This window comes from Sarcophilus harrisii, chromosome 1 (assembly GCF_902635505.1).
Source record: "Sarcophilus harrisii chromosome 1, mSarHar1.11, whole genome shotgun sequence".
Classification (NCBI taxonomy): Eukaryota; Metazoa; Chordata; class Mammalia; order Dasyuromorphia; family Dasyuridae; genus Sarcophilus; species Sarcophilus harrisii.
The window spans coordinates 167,877,601-167,895,083 of record NC_045426.1 but is presented as its reverse complement, the minus strand read 5'-3'; the positions used below and the strand labels follow the sequence as shown (position 1 = coordinate 167,895,083).

At 35.1% G+C, this 17,483-nt stretch overlaps 1 protein-coding gene across 4 annotated transcripts in view; it reads left to right on the top strand.

The window, feature by feature from the left end:
• Positions 1 to 17,483, top strand: part of ARHGEF28 (Rho guanine nucleotide exchange factor 28) — a 352,261-nt gene that overhangs the window by 133,751 nt on the left and 201,027 nt on the right. For all 4 annotated transcript variants that reach the window (XM_031966506.1, XM_031966499.1, XM_031966513.1 and 1 more), the window contains exon 6: positions 12,040 to 12,223. In XM_031966506.1, coding sequence (XP_031822366.1) covers positions 12,040 to 12,223 — 184 coding nt within the window. The remainder of the gene's footprint in view (positions 1 to 12,039; positions 12,224 to 17,483) is intronic.

The window sequence follows — 17,483 nt, the reverse complement described above, 5'->3', positions numbered from 1 at the left end:
CTAGGGATATAAAAACATGGTTTCTTGGAAGATATTCTTTGTATTTTTACAAATCCTCCTGTTTCCCTCTCATAATTTCATCAAGAATGACCTTGATATATTGCTAAAATTATATTCATTAAGATTTTTATAGACATAAGAAAGAAGGGTGAAATTGTTATGCCAGTTTCCTTTAATTGTTCTGCCTCAGTTTTCCTGATTGTTCTCCTTCATTTTCCCTGAATTGTTCTGCTTCAGCCCCCCTGGTTGCAACCCCCCCCTCCTGGACCATTAGGACTGATGTAACTTAGGGATGGATATTTTAGGATCACAAACTGTAAATGTTTTATCTCAAGTAAGGGGGAGATCTTCTATATCAGATATCCTGGCTCCTAGGTCCTCCTAAGTTATAAAGAATTCATGGTCCTCACCCCCAACCTGCGAGAACTGAATTTATGGTCTGCTCACCAGTGCTCTATTTCTCGCCTTCCCCCCTCTCCTGGACCACTGATCCCCTCCTTTGTCTCTCCTGATTGCTGGAGCCCTATAAAGAATCCCTGGAATTCTTCACTCGCTACAGAATGCTTTGAGACTCGAGTCCCAATCAATCTGCTGGGGTCGACATGGATCCTGTTTTGGCCCCAGACAATCTCTCTCTCTCAAATAAAATATTTAAAACTCTCTAATCTCTATCTTGCTTCATTTTCTCCAGCATTACAAAATATTGACAACTTTTCATGTAATATATCCTATTATCCTCAAAATACATATCTCTCCTATGCATGGCATAAATCTTTAATGATATCATCACTATCATATTATAATGATTAAGTAGTTCTCTCCAAACCAAGAGTCATTGGCATAGGTTGAGCACCAATACACCTGCAATTAAATAGCCTAATCAGTTATTAAAACCACTGTTCTATCACAATGTAACATAGGGATTCAATGATATTAATAATTCAACTTTCTCTCTGTCTGTCTTTCTCTGTCAGTCTCTGTCTGTCTCTCTCTCTATTTCTGCATATTTGTTTGCCTTTAGTCTCTCCCATTAGATTGTGAGCTTATTGAAGGCAGGGACCGTCTCCAAGGCTTAACAGTGCCTGGGACATAGTAGGTGCTTTATAAATGTTAATTGATTGATTGAAACAGTGAAATCTCCACTACATATTTGATTTTCAATGTTGTCTGGAATTTTAAAAAATCAGCCAAATCAAACTTTTCACATGAAAGTGGGAACATTTACTCGACTTTCAAAGCCTTTGTCAGTTGAGATCAGGGTTTCTGTGGAATAGATTGAATGGTTGTTGTATTTAGTATAGGGAATTCTATGTGAAGAAACTCCTCATGTAAATCAGCAACTCCTTAGTATCCTCTCCATTTGAGACCTGCTGGGAGAGATTTAATGACTTCCTATAGTCACACAGCAAGAATTTATCAGAAACTACAATTGGATGCAAGTCTTCCTGAACTTAAGTTAGGAAGGACTTTGAATGCCAAAGAGAAATTTTTAAATCTTTCTTTGGAGGTGATAGGAAGCCACCCAAAAGTCATGACATTTTTCATAAAAGAAGAAAGATCTGAGATAAATAAGTATTGAAGAGAAATTGATGTGTTCAAAAGATTTCCCAGATTTTGGCTGTAACATCTTGTTCAATTCTTAAAGGCATAGCCTTTCTTTTATAGTTATAGGACAATAAGTAAGAAGAGGACAAAATTGTTAAAAACTGCACAGAATATTAATTGGATTTCTTTGATTGATTCTTCATTACTAAAACGACTAAAAATATTTCATTTAATGCATGCTTAAAAAGACATAGATGGTCGATGTGAACATATAATTGGTAACCCAGTGTTAGAACTGTATGTTTGGAATACCCAGAATTTCATTTGGAAGTGTAATGTATTTTTGATTTAGGTGGAATCCAACGGCCCTGAAACTACAAAAATTAGTGAATAGAATGACTTCTTCTTAGTAACTGAGGTACCATCTGACGAATTACTTCTTTTATGCCTCTATGTTGAAAGTGAAATGATCCCCAAATTTTATAGTTTATTAGAATGAGCATTTTATTTTGCTAAACTGTGCTTACTATAGGGTCACAATGATGATATTGGTCATTTTTGATAGATTCTTGAATCTGGTTTTGAGCTAATAATTATCTTTGCTTTTTCAAATGAGGAAATCGAGGCAGAATGAGATTCATAGTGTTCCAAAGTTACAGCCTCTGAATCACTTATATAAATCATTTCATGATTATAATAGCTTGTTTAATCTTTTGAAATTATGTCTGGGTGATCTTGAACAGGTCATACCTTTCCTTTCCCCAGTACCTTTAAAACAATTACTGGCAATTTTATTTCAGTAAGAGGAGTTCTGAATGACTTTTAGCTCAAACCAAACAGGAAAAAGCACATTTAGTTAGTGAGAAAACATTTCATTTTGAAAGCATGACCAGCAAAAAATGGATTTCTCTTCTGTTGTTTTTTTCTCCCTCCTGACCATGTTAGGGACTTGAAATGCATCTAATAAGCAGAATTCTTTTTAGCAAACATCATACTGTGGTCTAATTCATGTTCACTTTCCTGAATGTTCACTTGGAAAAAAAAGAAAACTTTGCCCCTTCTTGGAATTTTTATTCCTTCAAACATTAGAATGTCCAATTTTTTCTTAAATCTCTCCCTTCTCTCACAAATAGATAGATTCCAGAAGATGAGTCAAGAGAAAGTCACTCAGTTTAGTGTGCATATTGCCCTCTCTTTTTGATCAAGGTGCTTGAGAGGGAAAATGGAGAATATAACAAAGATAAGAATCAGAACAGGCTAAGGAAGCTATTGTAAAAGGAATGGTGAATGGGAGTAGTAAAAAAAGAAAGTTTAAACTTGATGTAAGAATACCTTCCTATTTATTGAATCCTCTCAGAGAGGAATAGTTCCCTCTGAGTCCTGGCTTCTACTTATTTGGTGGAGGCTTTGAGGCAAAGACTAGATGACCACTTATCAGATATAGTGTAAAGGTCTGCAGATCTACATGTCTATGATCTTGGAGAAGAAAAAAAATATTTTTATTTCCCTAACCTTTGATTTCCTGTTATCTTCTATATTATTTTATTTCTTTAAAACATAATTCTATTATTGTACTGGAAGAAATGATGAAAGGTTGGTTTCAGAAAAACTGGAAGATCTGGTACAGAATGAAGTGAGCAGAAGCAGGAGTATATTGTACACAGTAACAGTAGTATTGTAATGATGATCAACTATGAAAGGCGAGGCTACTCTGATCAAGACAATGATCTAAGACAATTAATTCCAAAGGGCCCAAGATGAAAAATGCTATCCAGAGGGGCAGTCAATGAACTCTTAACACAGATTGAAGCATATATTTTTTACTTTCCTTATTTTTCTTGCTTTAGTTTTTCAAATATGGAAATGTATAAATGTATGTTATACATGCATACATTTCACATGTATAATGGGCATCATATTGCTTGTCTTCTCGATGCAGAAGGGAAGGGCTAAAGGAAAGGAGAAAATTTGGAACTCAAAATTAAAAAAAAAACCCTGATGAAGTCAACAAAAAGTTCTATGAAGATCTGGAAACCCTTTTCATCAGTGTGCCAAAAGAAGACAAGCTTATTTATATCTCTGGGTGACTTTAATGCTAGAGTAGGCTCAGACTAGCAGAAATGGCAGGGAGTCCTTGGAAGGAATTGAGTTGGAAATAGCAACAGCAATGGTCACTTACTACTGAAAACTTGTAAATCTCATGAACTTCATGTCACCAACACAATAAAACTTCATGAGTTCATCCTTGCAGCAAACACTGACATTTAATAGATTATGTGATTTTAATGTGAGTGTAATGAAGGCAATAGTAGACTTACCTTCTCTTAGCTGAATATTCACATTCAACAAAAGCAGAGGAACCAAGGCAAAAAGACTGTCAGAAAAATTAATATCTACAGATTAGAGTGCTTCTCTGAGAGGGAACAGTTTGTATTAGCTTGGAGGGTAAAATGAGACAATACACAATTGGCAATAGTGGAGCAGAAAAGGCGTGGGAAGCTTTCAGAGATTTGGTAAACTGCACTGCATTTGCTCATCTGGATCAGAACATTTGCAAACATCAAAACTTGTTTGATGAAAATGATGGGGAAATTCAAAAGCTGTTAAATGGAAAATGAAAATTCCATAGTGTGTACCAGCAGGAATCTAAGAAGGTAGTATTTGATTTCATCAAAAGTAAAGTATAATTGAAACTTAGAGACATGTGGGATTCTTAGTTCAATAAGAAGGCAGATGAAATTTTTATGTAACAATCCAAAGTGTTTTTTATGATTCACTGAAAGCTATTTATGAGCCAAAGACCAACGATGCATCTCAACCATTCAGTGCTGATTGAGCCACATTGATTAGTGATAAAGATATGATCCTAGAGAGATGGGCTTCTATAATACTTCTATAATATTCTCAACAGACCATCATCAATCAATCACTGACCATTTACCTCAGGTTGAAATCAAAACCTTCCTAGCTGAAGTTTCCTCTGAAGAAGAGTAATAGCTACTAAAATACTTTTGTATGACAAAGCACCTGGTGCTGATTCTATTCCAACTAAGATTTACAAGGTGGGGGAGTTCATTGCTCATTAAAAAAACTGACTGAAATTTTTCCCCACATTCTGAGAAAGAGTCCATAGACTCACAAGATCGCCAAAATAGTCTATGGTACTCTTTAAGATACTTTTTCAGCTCTGAGTGATGCTTCAATTTTGTGAAATATGAATAAATAATGTTAGGAATCCTCCCCATAGGAAAGTTGGATACAGTATAGCTTCCTTTTCTGCTGAGACAGTCAACAATATTATGGGTTTTGTTAAGCTGTGTACTATGTTCAGTGGCAGGTAGCAAAAGATCAGACAAAAGAGAAAGTATATGGCTTTTAAGTATTTCATCACCAAATAAAAGTCAGCCTCAAAATGTGGGAATTATTTATAGTCTGTAACAACATTGCTTTGTTGTATCTCCTCTGTGTTTGTATGGATACTGGATTCACTAATTCTAACTGAATCCATAAAAGCCTCTTCTTGGAATGTTAACAGTTGTCTATAACTAGAAAAGTTTTGGGAATGATTTTAAATACCCTGTAGGAAGGTATGCAGAAAAGAAAAGATTTTGCCCTGTGCTCTTTGATCACTGGCAGGTTCTAGAATTTGAGTGCACAATGGCCGATTTCAGTATACTTGGCATCAGGTGTTCCCCAGCTCAACCCATAAGGACCAAGGTAAGGATAGGAAGTGCAGCTGAGACCCAGCTCTGTCTCCACTCATGCAGCCCAGTTAGAATCCCTTATATTCCACATCGCAGTCAGCTGGGAGGTCTGGACATTGAAGGGCATCTTCCATTTCAAATGTCTTGGGACAATTGGGGTGAGGAAGGAGACACAGGCTTCCTCAGAAATCACCTCATGCCCACTGCTCTCTGGGTGACTGGATCCTGACATGGCCACACCATCTTTGAAAATGGACCTTGAAGATAATGTTTGCCAATCTTGCCATTCACATCTTGCTTCATATTCACAGTACCCTCCTACCTCCCTCTAGTTCACAGCTTTTGCACAGCTATATTCTGATATCCTTTGCATCTTATGAAGGGGGCAGCGACCAGTAGGCATTCTTTGTTCTTGCAGTTGGACATGGTCATTGCTGGAGACATCCTTGCTATGATCACTGTGGCTGTGATTGTCCCTGGGATCCCTGCTGCTTTGTTGCTCGCTATTGCTGTCATCAGAACTGTCTGCATCCGTGTTATCACTGCCCTTGCCTTTCCAGCTATTGGACTGGTGGGTAGGTAGTAGTTCAGGACATAGCAGGGCATCTTCTAAGTCTTCCAAATATGCTGGAACAAATTGGGGGTGACCAAGGAAGCGAAATGAATTTTTTCTCAGATTTCTGTTCACTTCTTCTCTTCTTTGGATCCCTTGAAACACACATGGTGGCACCTGTGACCAACCTGGAGTTGGAGTGGCAGGCTTGATGATTTTCAGCCAGGAATCCTGATTCCTTCTTTTTCTGTAGTTCTTTCTTTTCTCCCACTTCCACTACTTTTTCTCTTCTCTCCATCGTTTGCTTGTGGCTGAGCTCAAACCTAGCTGCCAGGTAGGAATGCCTGAAAAGGAGCTGGAGCTGGCCTTTAATAAGTTCCCTCCTCCCAGCAGGGATTCCCATGGACATCTTGGAAAGGGTGAACTCACATCCTCCTAATGAGTGTCAGCCCTAGAAAAATTCTTTTGTTCTTCTCAGCCCTTCTCCCAGATTCACACCTCAGTTTTCTCAGGTTTCTCTAAGACACAGTCTGCCTCTGCTAATGGCCTATATCCACAAAGATGTAGTATTCCCAGTTTGGCTAATGACCCTTGAAACATATGATTTTACTTTCATTGAACAGCTCCCTTTTCAGCTAGGTGCTATTCTATCCTTTTGCAAGGAGGGAGAAAGAGGTTGTGGCAGGCTGGGGAACTCAAGCAATTTGCTCAGCTTTTCCCAATTCCGCATTGCCTGAGGCAAGACTGAAATTTGGCTGATGCCAAGAGCAGTACTCTTTCCCAAAGAATCTTGTCCATAGGGGAACTCAATTCTCAGAAAACCACCATCACCATTACTACCACCACCACCACACCACAAGTTGATATCTTTGTTTATTTCTTTCTTTTTAAAAACCTTTTTATTTTCTAAATATTGTATAGTTTTCAACATTCACCCTAAACCTTGTATTCAATTTTTTTCTTCCTCTTTCCCTACCCCCTCCCTTAGGTGGCAAATAACCCAATATATGGTAAACATGTGCAGTTCTTCTATACATATTTCCACAATTATCATGCTGCATAAGAAAAATCAGATCAAAAAGGAAAAAATGAGAAAGAAAACAAAAAACAAGCAAACAACAACTAAAAAAAGTGAAAATACTATGTTGTGATTCATACTCAGTCCCCATGGTCTTCTCTCTGGGTGCAGCTGGCTATCTCCATTACAAGTCCATTGAAACTGACCTGAATCACCTCGCTGTTGAAAAGAACCAAGTCCCTCAGAATTGATCATTGTATCATCTTCTTGTTGCTATATACGATGTTTTCTTGGTTCTACTCACTTCACTTAGATTCAGTTCATGTAAGTCTCTCCAGGCCTTTCTGAAATGAATCTTGCAGATCATTTCTCATAGAACAATAATATTTAGTAACATTCACATACCATAAGTTATTTAACCATTTCCCAACCGATGGGCATCCACTCAGTTTCCAGTTCTTGCCACTACAAGCTGGTACAAACATTTTTTGCACATGTGGATCCTTTCTCCTTTTTTATGATCTCTTTGGGATACAGGCCCAGTAGAGATACTGCTAGATTTGCATAGTTTGATACCCTTTGGGCATAGTTCCATATTGCTCTCCAGAATTGTTGGATCAGTTCACAATTCCACCAACAATGTATTAGTGTCCCAATTTTCCCACTTCCTCTCCAACATTCATCATTATCTTTTCCTGTCATTTTAACCAATCTGAGAGGGTAGTGGTACCTGGAGTTGTCTTAACTTGCATTTCTCTAAGCAATAATGATTTAGATTATTTTTCATATGACTAGAAATAATTTTAATTTCTTCATCTGACAATTGTCTATTCATATCCTTTGACCATTTGTCAACTGGAAAATGGCTTATATTCTTATAAATTTGATTCAATTCTCTATATGTTTTAGAAAGGAGGCCTTTATCAGGACCCTTGGATATAAAAATGTTTTCCCAGTTTACTGCTTTCCTTCTAATCTTGTCTGCATTGGTTTTGTTTGCACAAAAATCTTTAAACTTAATATAATCAAAATTATCCACTTTGCATGCTATAATGTTTACTTTGGGTACAAATTCGTTCTTTCTGCACAGATCTGAGATCTTGTAATTTGCTTATAGTATCACTCTTTATGTCTAAATCCTGAATGAATCTCAAACTTATCTTGGTATAGGGTGTTAAGTGTGAGTCAATGCCTAGTTTCTGCTATACTGATTTCCAATTTTCCCAGAAATTTTTGTGAAATTGTGACTTTTTATCCCAGAAGCTGGGGTCTTTGGGTTTATCAAACATTAGGTTACTATAGTTATTGACTATTGTGTCTTGTGAACCTAACTTATTCCACTGATTGACTACCTATTTCTTAGCCAGTACCAATGGTTTTGATGACTGCTCCTTTATAATATAGTTTTAGGTCTGGTACAGTTAGGCCACCTTAATTTGCATGTTTTTCCTTAATCCCCTTGAAATTCTTGATCTTTTGTTCTTCCAGATGAACTTTGTTATTTTTTTTCTAGCCCTGTAAAATAATTTCTTTGGAGTTTGGTATGGCACTGAATAAGTAGATTAATTTAGTAGAATTGTCATTTTTATTATCTTAGCTCAGCCTATCTGTGAGCATTTGATATGGAATATCTATGTTCAAATATATATGGCAGAAAGGTAGAAGTAGAAGATGGAAAATGGATGGATAAAAAACTCTATTTCTTAGAACTATTGTTCCCTTCAAGGCTTGACTCAAGTGCCAAGTCCTTCAAAAGACTTTCTTGATTTCCTTCATGTCCCCTCCCCCATCACTTTAAATTTATTTGGTGCATATGTATTCATATAAATATTTATTTACGTGTATATTAATCTTTTCCAGAAGAATGATAGAATTTGTGTCCTTCTAGCCTCCCTGGTATGTCCCTTTGAGGGGCTTTGGATCAGTTTGGATTTGCATCCTCTATGCCTGGCATAATGTCTAGCAAATAATAGGCACTTAATAAAAACTTGTTGCCTGATTGAACAAATACAAATTGATTATTTTATATCAAACTTTATTTGAAAATTGATCAGTTCCATAAGGAATCATGTTCTGTTGTGATTTAGTTGACTGAAAGTTCCATTTTTAATTTTTACTCTATAGCACAGTGCTCCTATCTAATCCTTCATATGATCATGAAATCTTGTATCTATATTACAGATTAATTGAAAGATCTTACTATTTGAGACATTTTCATTAATAACACTTTATAGATATTTGTTACTCTATGATTAGATGTGTTCACTCTGAGAATTAGCTGCTCTGAATACTCATTGTAGCTCAATTCTTTGGCAAAGATTCTTAATTCCACGAATTTTTTTGATAACTATTTTAACATAATTAATTGGTTTCCTTTGTAATCCTGTATCTTTTATTTTATTCATCAAAAAAGAAAACAAAACAAAAAACCCAAGCTACTGTCCTTTGGTATTCCCAGAATATCAGAAAAGTCCATGCCATAAAACATAAAACATAAAACCTCTGAGGTTTATGGTGTTAGACCAATCCAAGAAATGAGGTCATTATTGGGCAACAAACTGAACATAGAGACTTCAGGCAGAGAAGTCAGGAAAAAATGGTTTGAGATTAGGTAAAAGTCCAACTACAAACATTATGATGTAAATGTGTATATCTGTAGCATACCTATAGCCCCAGGCAATATATGATGGAGGTAAAATATTAAACAGTTCCTCAAATAGCAGTTCTAGGTACAGTGAATGCAGTGAAATACTTATTGCAAAGTATTGACTATACTTACTAAAGCAGTTTGCACTAGAGACAATAGTAATTTTCATGAATAACTACATGATAATATCTGACAATTATTCTGTGCTTTGTTTTGCAAAATACTTTGCAAGTTATCTCAGTTGATTCTCACAACTCTGTAAATTGTATATATTGGTTTTCCATTTTAATAATTACTAAACAGTCTTAAAGAGGTTAAACAATTTTCCATAGGCTTCCACAACCAATGCATATTTGAGAGAAAACTCAAATACAGGCTTCTTTGATTCCAGGCCTTTCTTTACTATGCTACCTATTTGCTATAGATAATAAGTAACAATGTTATAAAATTGTATATAATAAACAACAATATTATTAAATTATATAAAATAATGACGTATTTTGTGACAGTATCTAAATTACATATTATACATATTAATTCATGTTATTAAATATTTTATATGATTATATTAGATTATGATTATAAGTACATTACAATATGCCACATGTATATAAAATAAGTTACATATTATTATGTGGTAGATAACATACATAAGCATGTAGCTTTGTGTCACTCCCTAAACTCTTAATCTAGAAGATGTAGGTTGGCATTTAAAGCCTTTATTAGTCTAGTTCTATCCTATATCTCTAAATTTATTTTATTTTACCTCTAAACTAAATACCAAAAAATGAGCATTTCTGTACAAAGAGCAGAACACCAAAAGAGGATTTTATATGAAACAGAATACCCATTTCAGAGTGTTTGCTTTTTATTAAAAATATATTTGTTCTGCACATTACTTTCAAAACTGCATTGCTTGTTTGTATTTCCTTCTGAATTTTCTTCTGTTCTTTTCTGTGCACAAAAAAAGTGTTAATCTCTTGTTTTCATCACTTTTGCTAATCTCCTTTTCCAGCCTCTCTCTTCATTAATAAAGAGAAAAGGGGGGGACACTCCTTGTAACAAGCATAGTCAAACAAAATGAATCTTCATAGTTAGCATCTCTGAAAATGTAGGTCTCTGCTCCTTTTGCCTGTAATTTCTTGCCTGGAGGAAGGAAATGTGAAGCTACAGGCTGGCTCTTGTTACCTCAGACATGTGTTCTGGCTCTATGTGCTCCTGTTTGCACTCACTTTGTCTGGGTGGGAAGCCTTTTGCATTTCACCTGGACTTGTGGAAGACTTTTTGTGCAGTTTTGGGATGGATAGAAATGAATTATTATACTTCTTGATGGATTTCTTGATCATTATTTTTTTTGGTGTGAACTTCAAGGTTTTGGTGGAGTAGATTGGTGGGAGCTGGGAAACTCATCTCTTTCAGCTCTCTTGTGAGAAATGCCTCCAGGTTCATTGAATATTCTTTTCTTTCTTACACACTATATGTTCTTACCTAATTTTCTGTCTTTCTCTTCCCCCAACTTGGCATTTATACAGACTTTCTCACACACCTGAGATATATTTCTTCCTCATTCCTGTCTCTTAGAATCCTTATTTTCCTTTAAAGCTTAGTTCATGTCATATCATATAAACCTTAATACATAGATCTTTTCTGATCTCCCTACTTGTTAATGTTCTTTCCTTTCTCAAAGAATCATGTTTAGATTGATCTGGTGACATATTGTAACCCTGTCTTTCCCTCTACCCCCAGCTCTAGAATTTAAGCTCTATAGTGCCCTGCAGTTAGTAGGTGCTTATTAAATGCTTGTTTAATTAGTTTGTTGGGGTGAGTTTATGTATACATGTATATATTATGATATAGTATGAATACATATGTATGTGATTTTCCAAGTGGAAGTTTAATTATTAGAATATATGATCATATTTGGAGAAAATGCTAATGGATAAACTCATATTCTTATATTTAAGGTACTAAAATAAGGCTAGAAAGGCATACTGGCTAGTGATTAGGTCTTGAAATGATGACTAGGGATCCTCTGACACATTCTATCTCTGTGACCTTGAGCAAGTCATTAAAATTAGAAGTGGCAGGGAAGGTGCCAACTTATGTTAGTAAAGGGAGTTAACTATTCTGGGAATTTTTATGCCAATAAAATTGCATGTCTAGACCTTTTCCCTATCTCTAAGAACTGATATAGTCATTGACTGCATAAGAACCATATGTCCTTTTCCAGCAAGACCAACTTTTGCTTCGTGGAAATTTGTGGATTTATCTCCCAAGTCCAAAAGGAAGTTACCAATATAGCTGGTGCTAGAGAGAGACTCTAGTCTTACTTACTGTCAGAAAAACTTCATTTTATCCCTAATCTTTCATTAGAATAATGCTAAAGGAAAGGAGACCAAACAAGGCTTCCTCAAATGAATAAAATTTTGAGATAGTATCTTTACTCATTTATTAAAACTTGAAGGAAAAATTGTATTTTCCCTTACCTTTTCAAGGGTATCTGACCATATATCTAAGCAATGTATAAAAAATATTTCACTAACATAACCAATATTTTCTTTTTCTTTTTTAGTTATTGCACATAAGGAGTCTCTTCTTCATATTGCGATGAGATGGGATTTGGTTAAATTTTCACAGTTCCTCTTATGTCTCCCCGGGGGAAGACAGGCCCTAGCTTTGATTAATGAAGAGGGAGATACGCCATTAGACTTGGCTTTGAAACTTGGGCATTGCAGACTGGTAGAAGTCATCAACAAGTGAGTATCTGCTTGAAATGATGCTTTCTCTTTCAATATTCATTAATTATTGTACTTGACAACTGAAATTCTTTTAATAGAATTAGAGTTTGATATAATCATTAATTTGGGTATTAGTGGCAGCTAAAGAGCCAATGTTATGGAATAACAATCAAATGTGCTATTGATAGGAAGCCTTTTTGGGGAGAGAGGGGTTTGTGCTTCTGTTGCCCTCATCTCTCTAGTTGTTACTTCTTCCTGATTCTATTAGCTGCTATTGTAGGACACACTTCTTAAACTTTTTCCACTCATGACCTTTTTTGTCCAAGAAATTTTTAAGCAACCCCATATATATATAGGGCATAAAAATAAATATACACATGTATATTTATATCTATATAATAGTTATACAAAACAAACATTAACTGATAATAATCCTAATTTCACAATGTCCACATTCAGCTACGCTACCCCATATGGGGTCACAACCCACAGTTTAAAAATCTTTGCTATAGAGGAGCAAGAGTAATTATTGAATCCTTGTTATAAAAACTGATGGTGGCCACTATGGTAGAAAATTGGAAGGGAGGAAAGCAGAGTAGAGGAAAGACTGGGAAAAGACTACCTTTTCAATGTGACAGAGGTGGATAAAATCTTTAATGGTTTATACATTGAAAACACCTTTCTTCCTCAACTACCTGTGATATGATTTCCATTCTCTCCAATCCAAATAATTCACAAAACCTTTCTTTGATTTTCATGATGTTATTGTCTTCTAATTCTCATGTTTTGTTCTTCCTTCTGATTCCTTCCCTTTTTTTCTTTCCACGCTGTAGATTTGGTCTTCTACTATTCTTTGACTGTTACTCCTTTTCTAGACATGTTCACTCTATCATGTATTACAAAAATTATCTATACCTATATGATTGTTAATTTTAGATCTCCAGATTTGTTCTTTCAACTTCTCTCTAGTTTTTATTTCACTAATAGGTTACTTCTAGTTGCAAGTTCCACTGATAGGAAATATGTCAAAAAGTTGATTAGTCTCCCTGTCTTCCAAATAAGCATTCATTTCCAATTTTTTCATTCCTTCTTCACCTCCACTTTGTAGTATCCTTCTCTTTCTTCAAGATAAAACTGAAGTTCCTTTTCTGATTCCCCAACTAATATTACCCTTTTTCCAAGCCACCTTGCATTTAACTACTTTGAATTTATTTTTTTCATATTTATTCACCATATGTCACTTGCTATATTCTCTGTTACTATGTATGTTCATTTAGGGTCTGGCTTATTTTATTGATTGTGTTTAGATTCCTAGTGCTTGGCACATAAAATAATTTTTTGATTGATTACTGTGAATAACATCTTCTCTTCGTGGTTCCCAGAACTTCAGAGCACAAAATCATTTTTGGTTTCCTCTCATCTCCCCCTCCTACTGCCTATTATTAAGCCACATTAATTTTCTCTCCAGTGTCCATAGAATCTCTTTCTTCCTATCTGTTACCTCATTGACTATTATAATCTACTGATTTGTCTCTTTAATTTTATTCTAGTGTCATTTATTCTACATGTACATTCTACATGTAGTTGCTAGAATGATCTTTCTTCTGTTCAGATACAAACAATACTTTCTCTTATTTACCACACTAAATCCAGTTTTTTCAGTTTGTGTTTCAGTGCAGTTTGCTATAATTTCATCCATTCATTGACTTAATCATCAGTTGTTTTTTTCCCTTCTGGCCAAGGGGTTTGTGATATGCTTCCACTATTAGCATTTCTTCTGCTTTCCCCTCACTAATTCTAATCTAAATATTCTCAACTAGTTGGTTCATGGATTTCTACACAGGAGTATATTTCATTCATATATTATTTGTGTGGTTTTAAAAATATAATATACTCCTTTTAAATATGGTGTATCTTTTTATGACCATGTTCTAGTTATGTGTCATACCTCACCAGTCCCAGTAATACTCATAAAGTTGTTTACCACATTGTATTTTGCTTATTATTCTATTCTATACATTTGTATATGAACACTAGAGATCATAAATAATGTTAATATTCTATTTCCTTTAAATTGCTTCTTGTGATTTTGCATGATGTTCTCTTTAAGAGAAATTGGCAGTCTCTGTTTTTTTCTACTCATCTAAGTGAATCAGCTTCTACCTTAAAAGCTAAAATCATTAAAGACATTTTTATATCAATCCTGTTTGTTTCTAATCAAAACCCACTTTTGTATCTCTAATCAGTACTTTTTATATGCAGTATCCATTCATTTACATTTATTGAAAATACTTACTATGAAGTATGTAGAAAGGAAGCAAGCAAACATTTATTAAGTACCTACTATGTGCCAGGCACTATGCCAAATATTTTACAATTTTTATTTCATTTGATTTTCACAATGTTAAGTGCTATTATTATTGCCATTTTATAGGAAAAAGACGAACAGAAGTGAAATTACTTGCCCAGGTTCATACAGTGTCTGAGATCAGATTAAAACTTAGATCTTCTTGATAATAGATCTGATAGTGCCATCTTCTGACCTAGTAATTTTGGGATTACTGTTTTAGGCATTAGATGTAAAGTAAAAGGCATGCAAAATGAAATCCTTTCTACCAATCTAGTTGGGAAGATTTGATATATTCAATAAATAGTTGGATTTTATGCAAGGCAGAATTTTATGCAAGGTGAAGTATGACACATAACTAGAACATGGTCATAAAAAGATACATAAAAAGATTTTAAAAATGAGCAAAAATATAAAGACCATTGAGCTTTATGCTAGTTCTTTCAAAAAATTTAAGAATGAACTATTTGCTAATACTAGACTTCTTTGTGGTTTGACTTAAGTGGGTAGAAGGAAGGAAAGAAAGGAACATAAATAATTCTTTTCCCCATACCCTACCAAGCCAGGGGAAGTGTGGGGAAGGAGAAGAAGAAGCAAAGCAATGAGGAACAGTTCAGAGGATAGTTAAGGAATAGTTTTCATTCATTTGTAAGCAATGGAATGAATTTAAAGTTCTTCAAAGGAGAGTGAAAACACTGTTTCACTGTTCCCTCGGTCATTAAACAGATGGTGTGTGAGTTCTTAGGAAGTATGGTGATTCCCCAGAAGCTAGCACAAGTTTGCCAAGAACAATTCATACCCAGTTTGCTTCATTTCTTTTTTGAAAGTTATGGACATAGTATTCTTGGACCTCAGCAAAGCATTTGACAAAGTTTGAGTTTGGATAAAACAGAAATATGAGATGATAAGATGATATAAATTAGTAATCTTATTTTTTTGTGGGAGAATAGAAATTGATCTGAGATGTAAAATATACTTGACCAAGACCCATTCTTATTTTTTCATGTCTGAAAGAGTTCTTTCTTGTGCTATCCAAAATACTATTTGAAATTATAGCCATTAACTTTGAAAAAATCCATTGAAGTGATTTTTTAAAATTATAACTTTTTATTTTCAAAATATATATGTGGATAATTTTTGACATTCATCCCTACAAAACTCTGTGCTCTAATTTTTTTCTTTCCCTTTCCCCCTCCTCAATCAACAAGTAATGCAATATATGTTAAACTAAAGCTATTTTCTTAAAGTGTAGATCTAACAATGTCACCCTTCCTCCCATTTAATAAACTACACTGTCTCCCTATCTCCTCCAGGATCAAATATAAAATTCTATGTTTGAATTCAAGTTCCTTCATAACTTTGCCCTACTTTTGAATACCTTCCTGCCTTCTTATACCCTTCTCTTTCTCTTCTGCTCCATGTATTCTTCAATCTAGTGATTTTGGTCTCCTTGCTGTTCCTTCAATAAGACAGTGCCTGAATGTAGGCATTTTCATCAGCTGTCTCTCATATCTGGAATTTGCTCCCTCCTAATCTTTGTCTCCTATCTTCTCTGTCTCATATGTTCTCTGATTTCCTTCAAGTCCCAGCTAGTTTCACCTTCTATAGGAAACCTTTCCTAATCCCTCTTAATTCTAATGACTTCCCTCCATTAATTACTTTGAATTTATCCTGCAGGTAGCTTGTTTGTAAATGGTTGTCCACATGTTGTCTCCTCGTTTAGACTGGTATTATTTTAATCTTTCATTTTTGAAGAGAACCACTCATATTACAAGGATGGAAGATATTAGCTTTACTTTCTCCTCCGGAGTCATCAAAGACAAATGGCAATACAAATGGCAAAGGTCAAGATGACCAAGATGGTCCAGAATGAACTACTTGAGAGCTGAGCTACATTCTGTCTTTCTTTGTTTTTCTAATCATTAGCACAGTGCCAGGCACATTGTAGGTACTTAAATGCCTATTGATGAAATATTGACTAAGGAAGGATTCTAAGCTCAGGTCAGATTTAAAAGAGTGAGGTTGGAAATAGGTTGGTTACTTTCTGGCTCAAGCTGTGCCAGATAGATATTTCCAAGTAAGTATATAAACATGTTTATTTGGTTGTCAAAGATCACATACAAAACCTTTTAAGCTTTAGGACAAAAAAATCACATTACAGAAAATGTAGTCACATTTAACAGAAATGAACAACAACATTGGTCACACAGGTAGTTTCTGCTAATGGCAGAGTATGGCCTGGAGATGAATGAACTCTGTAATGACAACCTCTAGAACATTCAGTTCTGGTAGATTTTTTTCTGAGGCAGGAAAGTGTTATTAAATGAAAATGCCAGTCTTGATTACAGGTTAAAAATTCACATTAGTTTGGAGCAACAATACATTTTGTCTCTTGAACAGCTTACCAAATCTCAATCTTGTTTTTGCCTCTCTTTTTCTGTCTCTGTCTCTGTCTGTCTCTTTTTCTCTGTTTGTCTTTCTCTTTCTCTCCTCCTGTGTATGTGTCTCTCTCTGTGCCTCTGTCTCTCTCTGTCTATCTTTGTCTCTCTCTGACACTCTCTCTCTCTCTCTCTCTCTCTCTCTCTCTCTCTCTCTCTCTCTCTCTCTCTCTCTCTCTCTTTCTCTCTCTGTTTGTCTTTCTCTCTCTCTCCTCCTGTGTTGTGTGTGTCTCTGTCTCTGTCTCTCTCCCTCTCTCCTTTTCTCCTCTCCTTTCCTTGTGTGTGTGTGTTTTTTTTTAAACAAACTCATTGGGTCCTCATATTTTGCTTATATTTTCAGTCTTCATGATTTTGTTTTGTTCCTTCAGTCTCTATCAATAGGCCTTTAAGAACCTACAATGTGCCTGGCACTGTTTTATGAATGTGCTATGATGCTGGAGGAAGAATTGTCAGGAAGTGGAAGTTGGGTGAGATGCTATGAAGGAAGAAATGA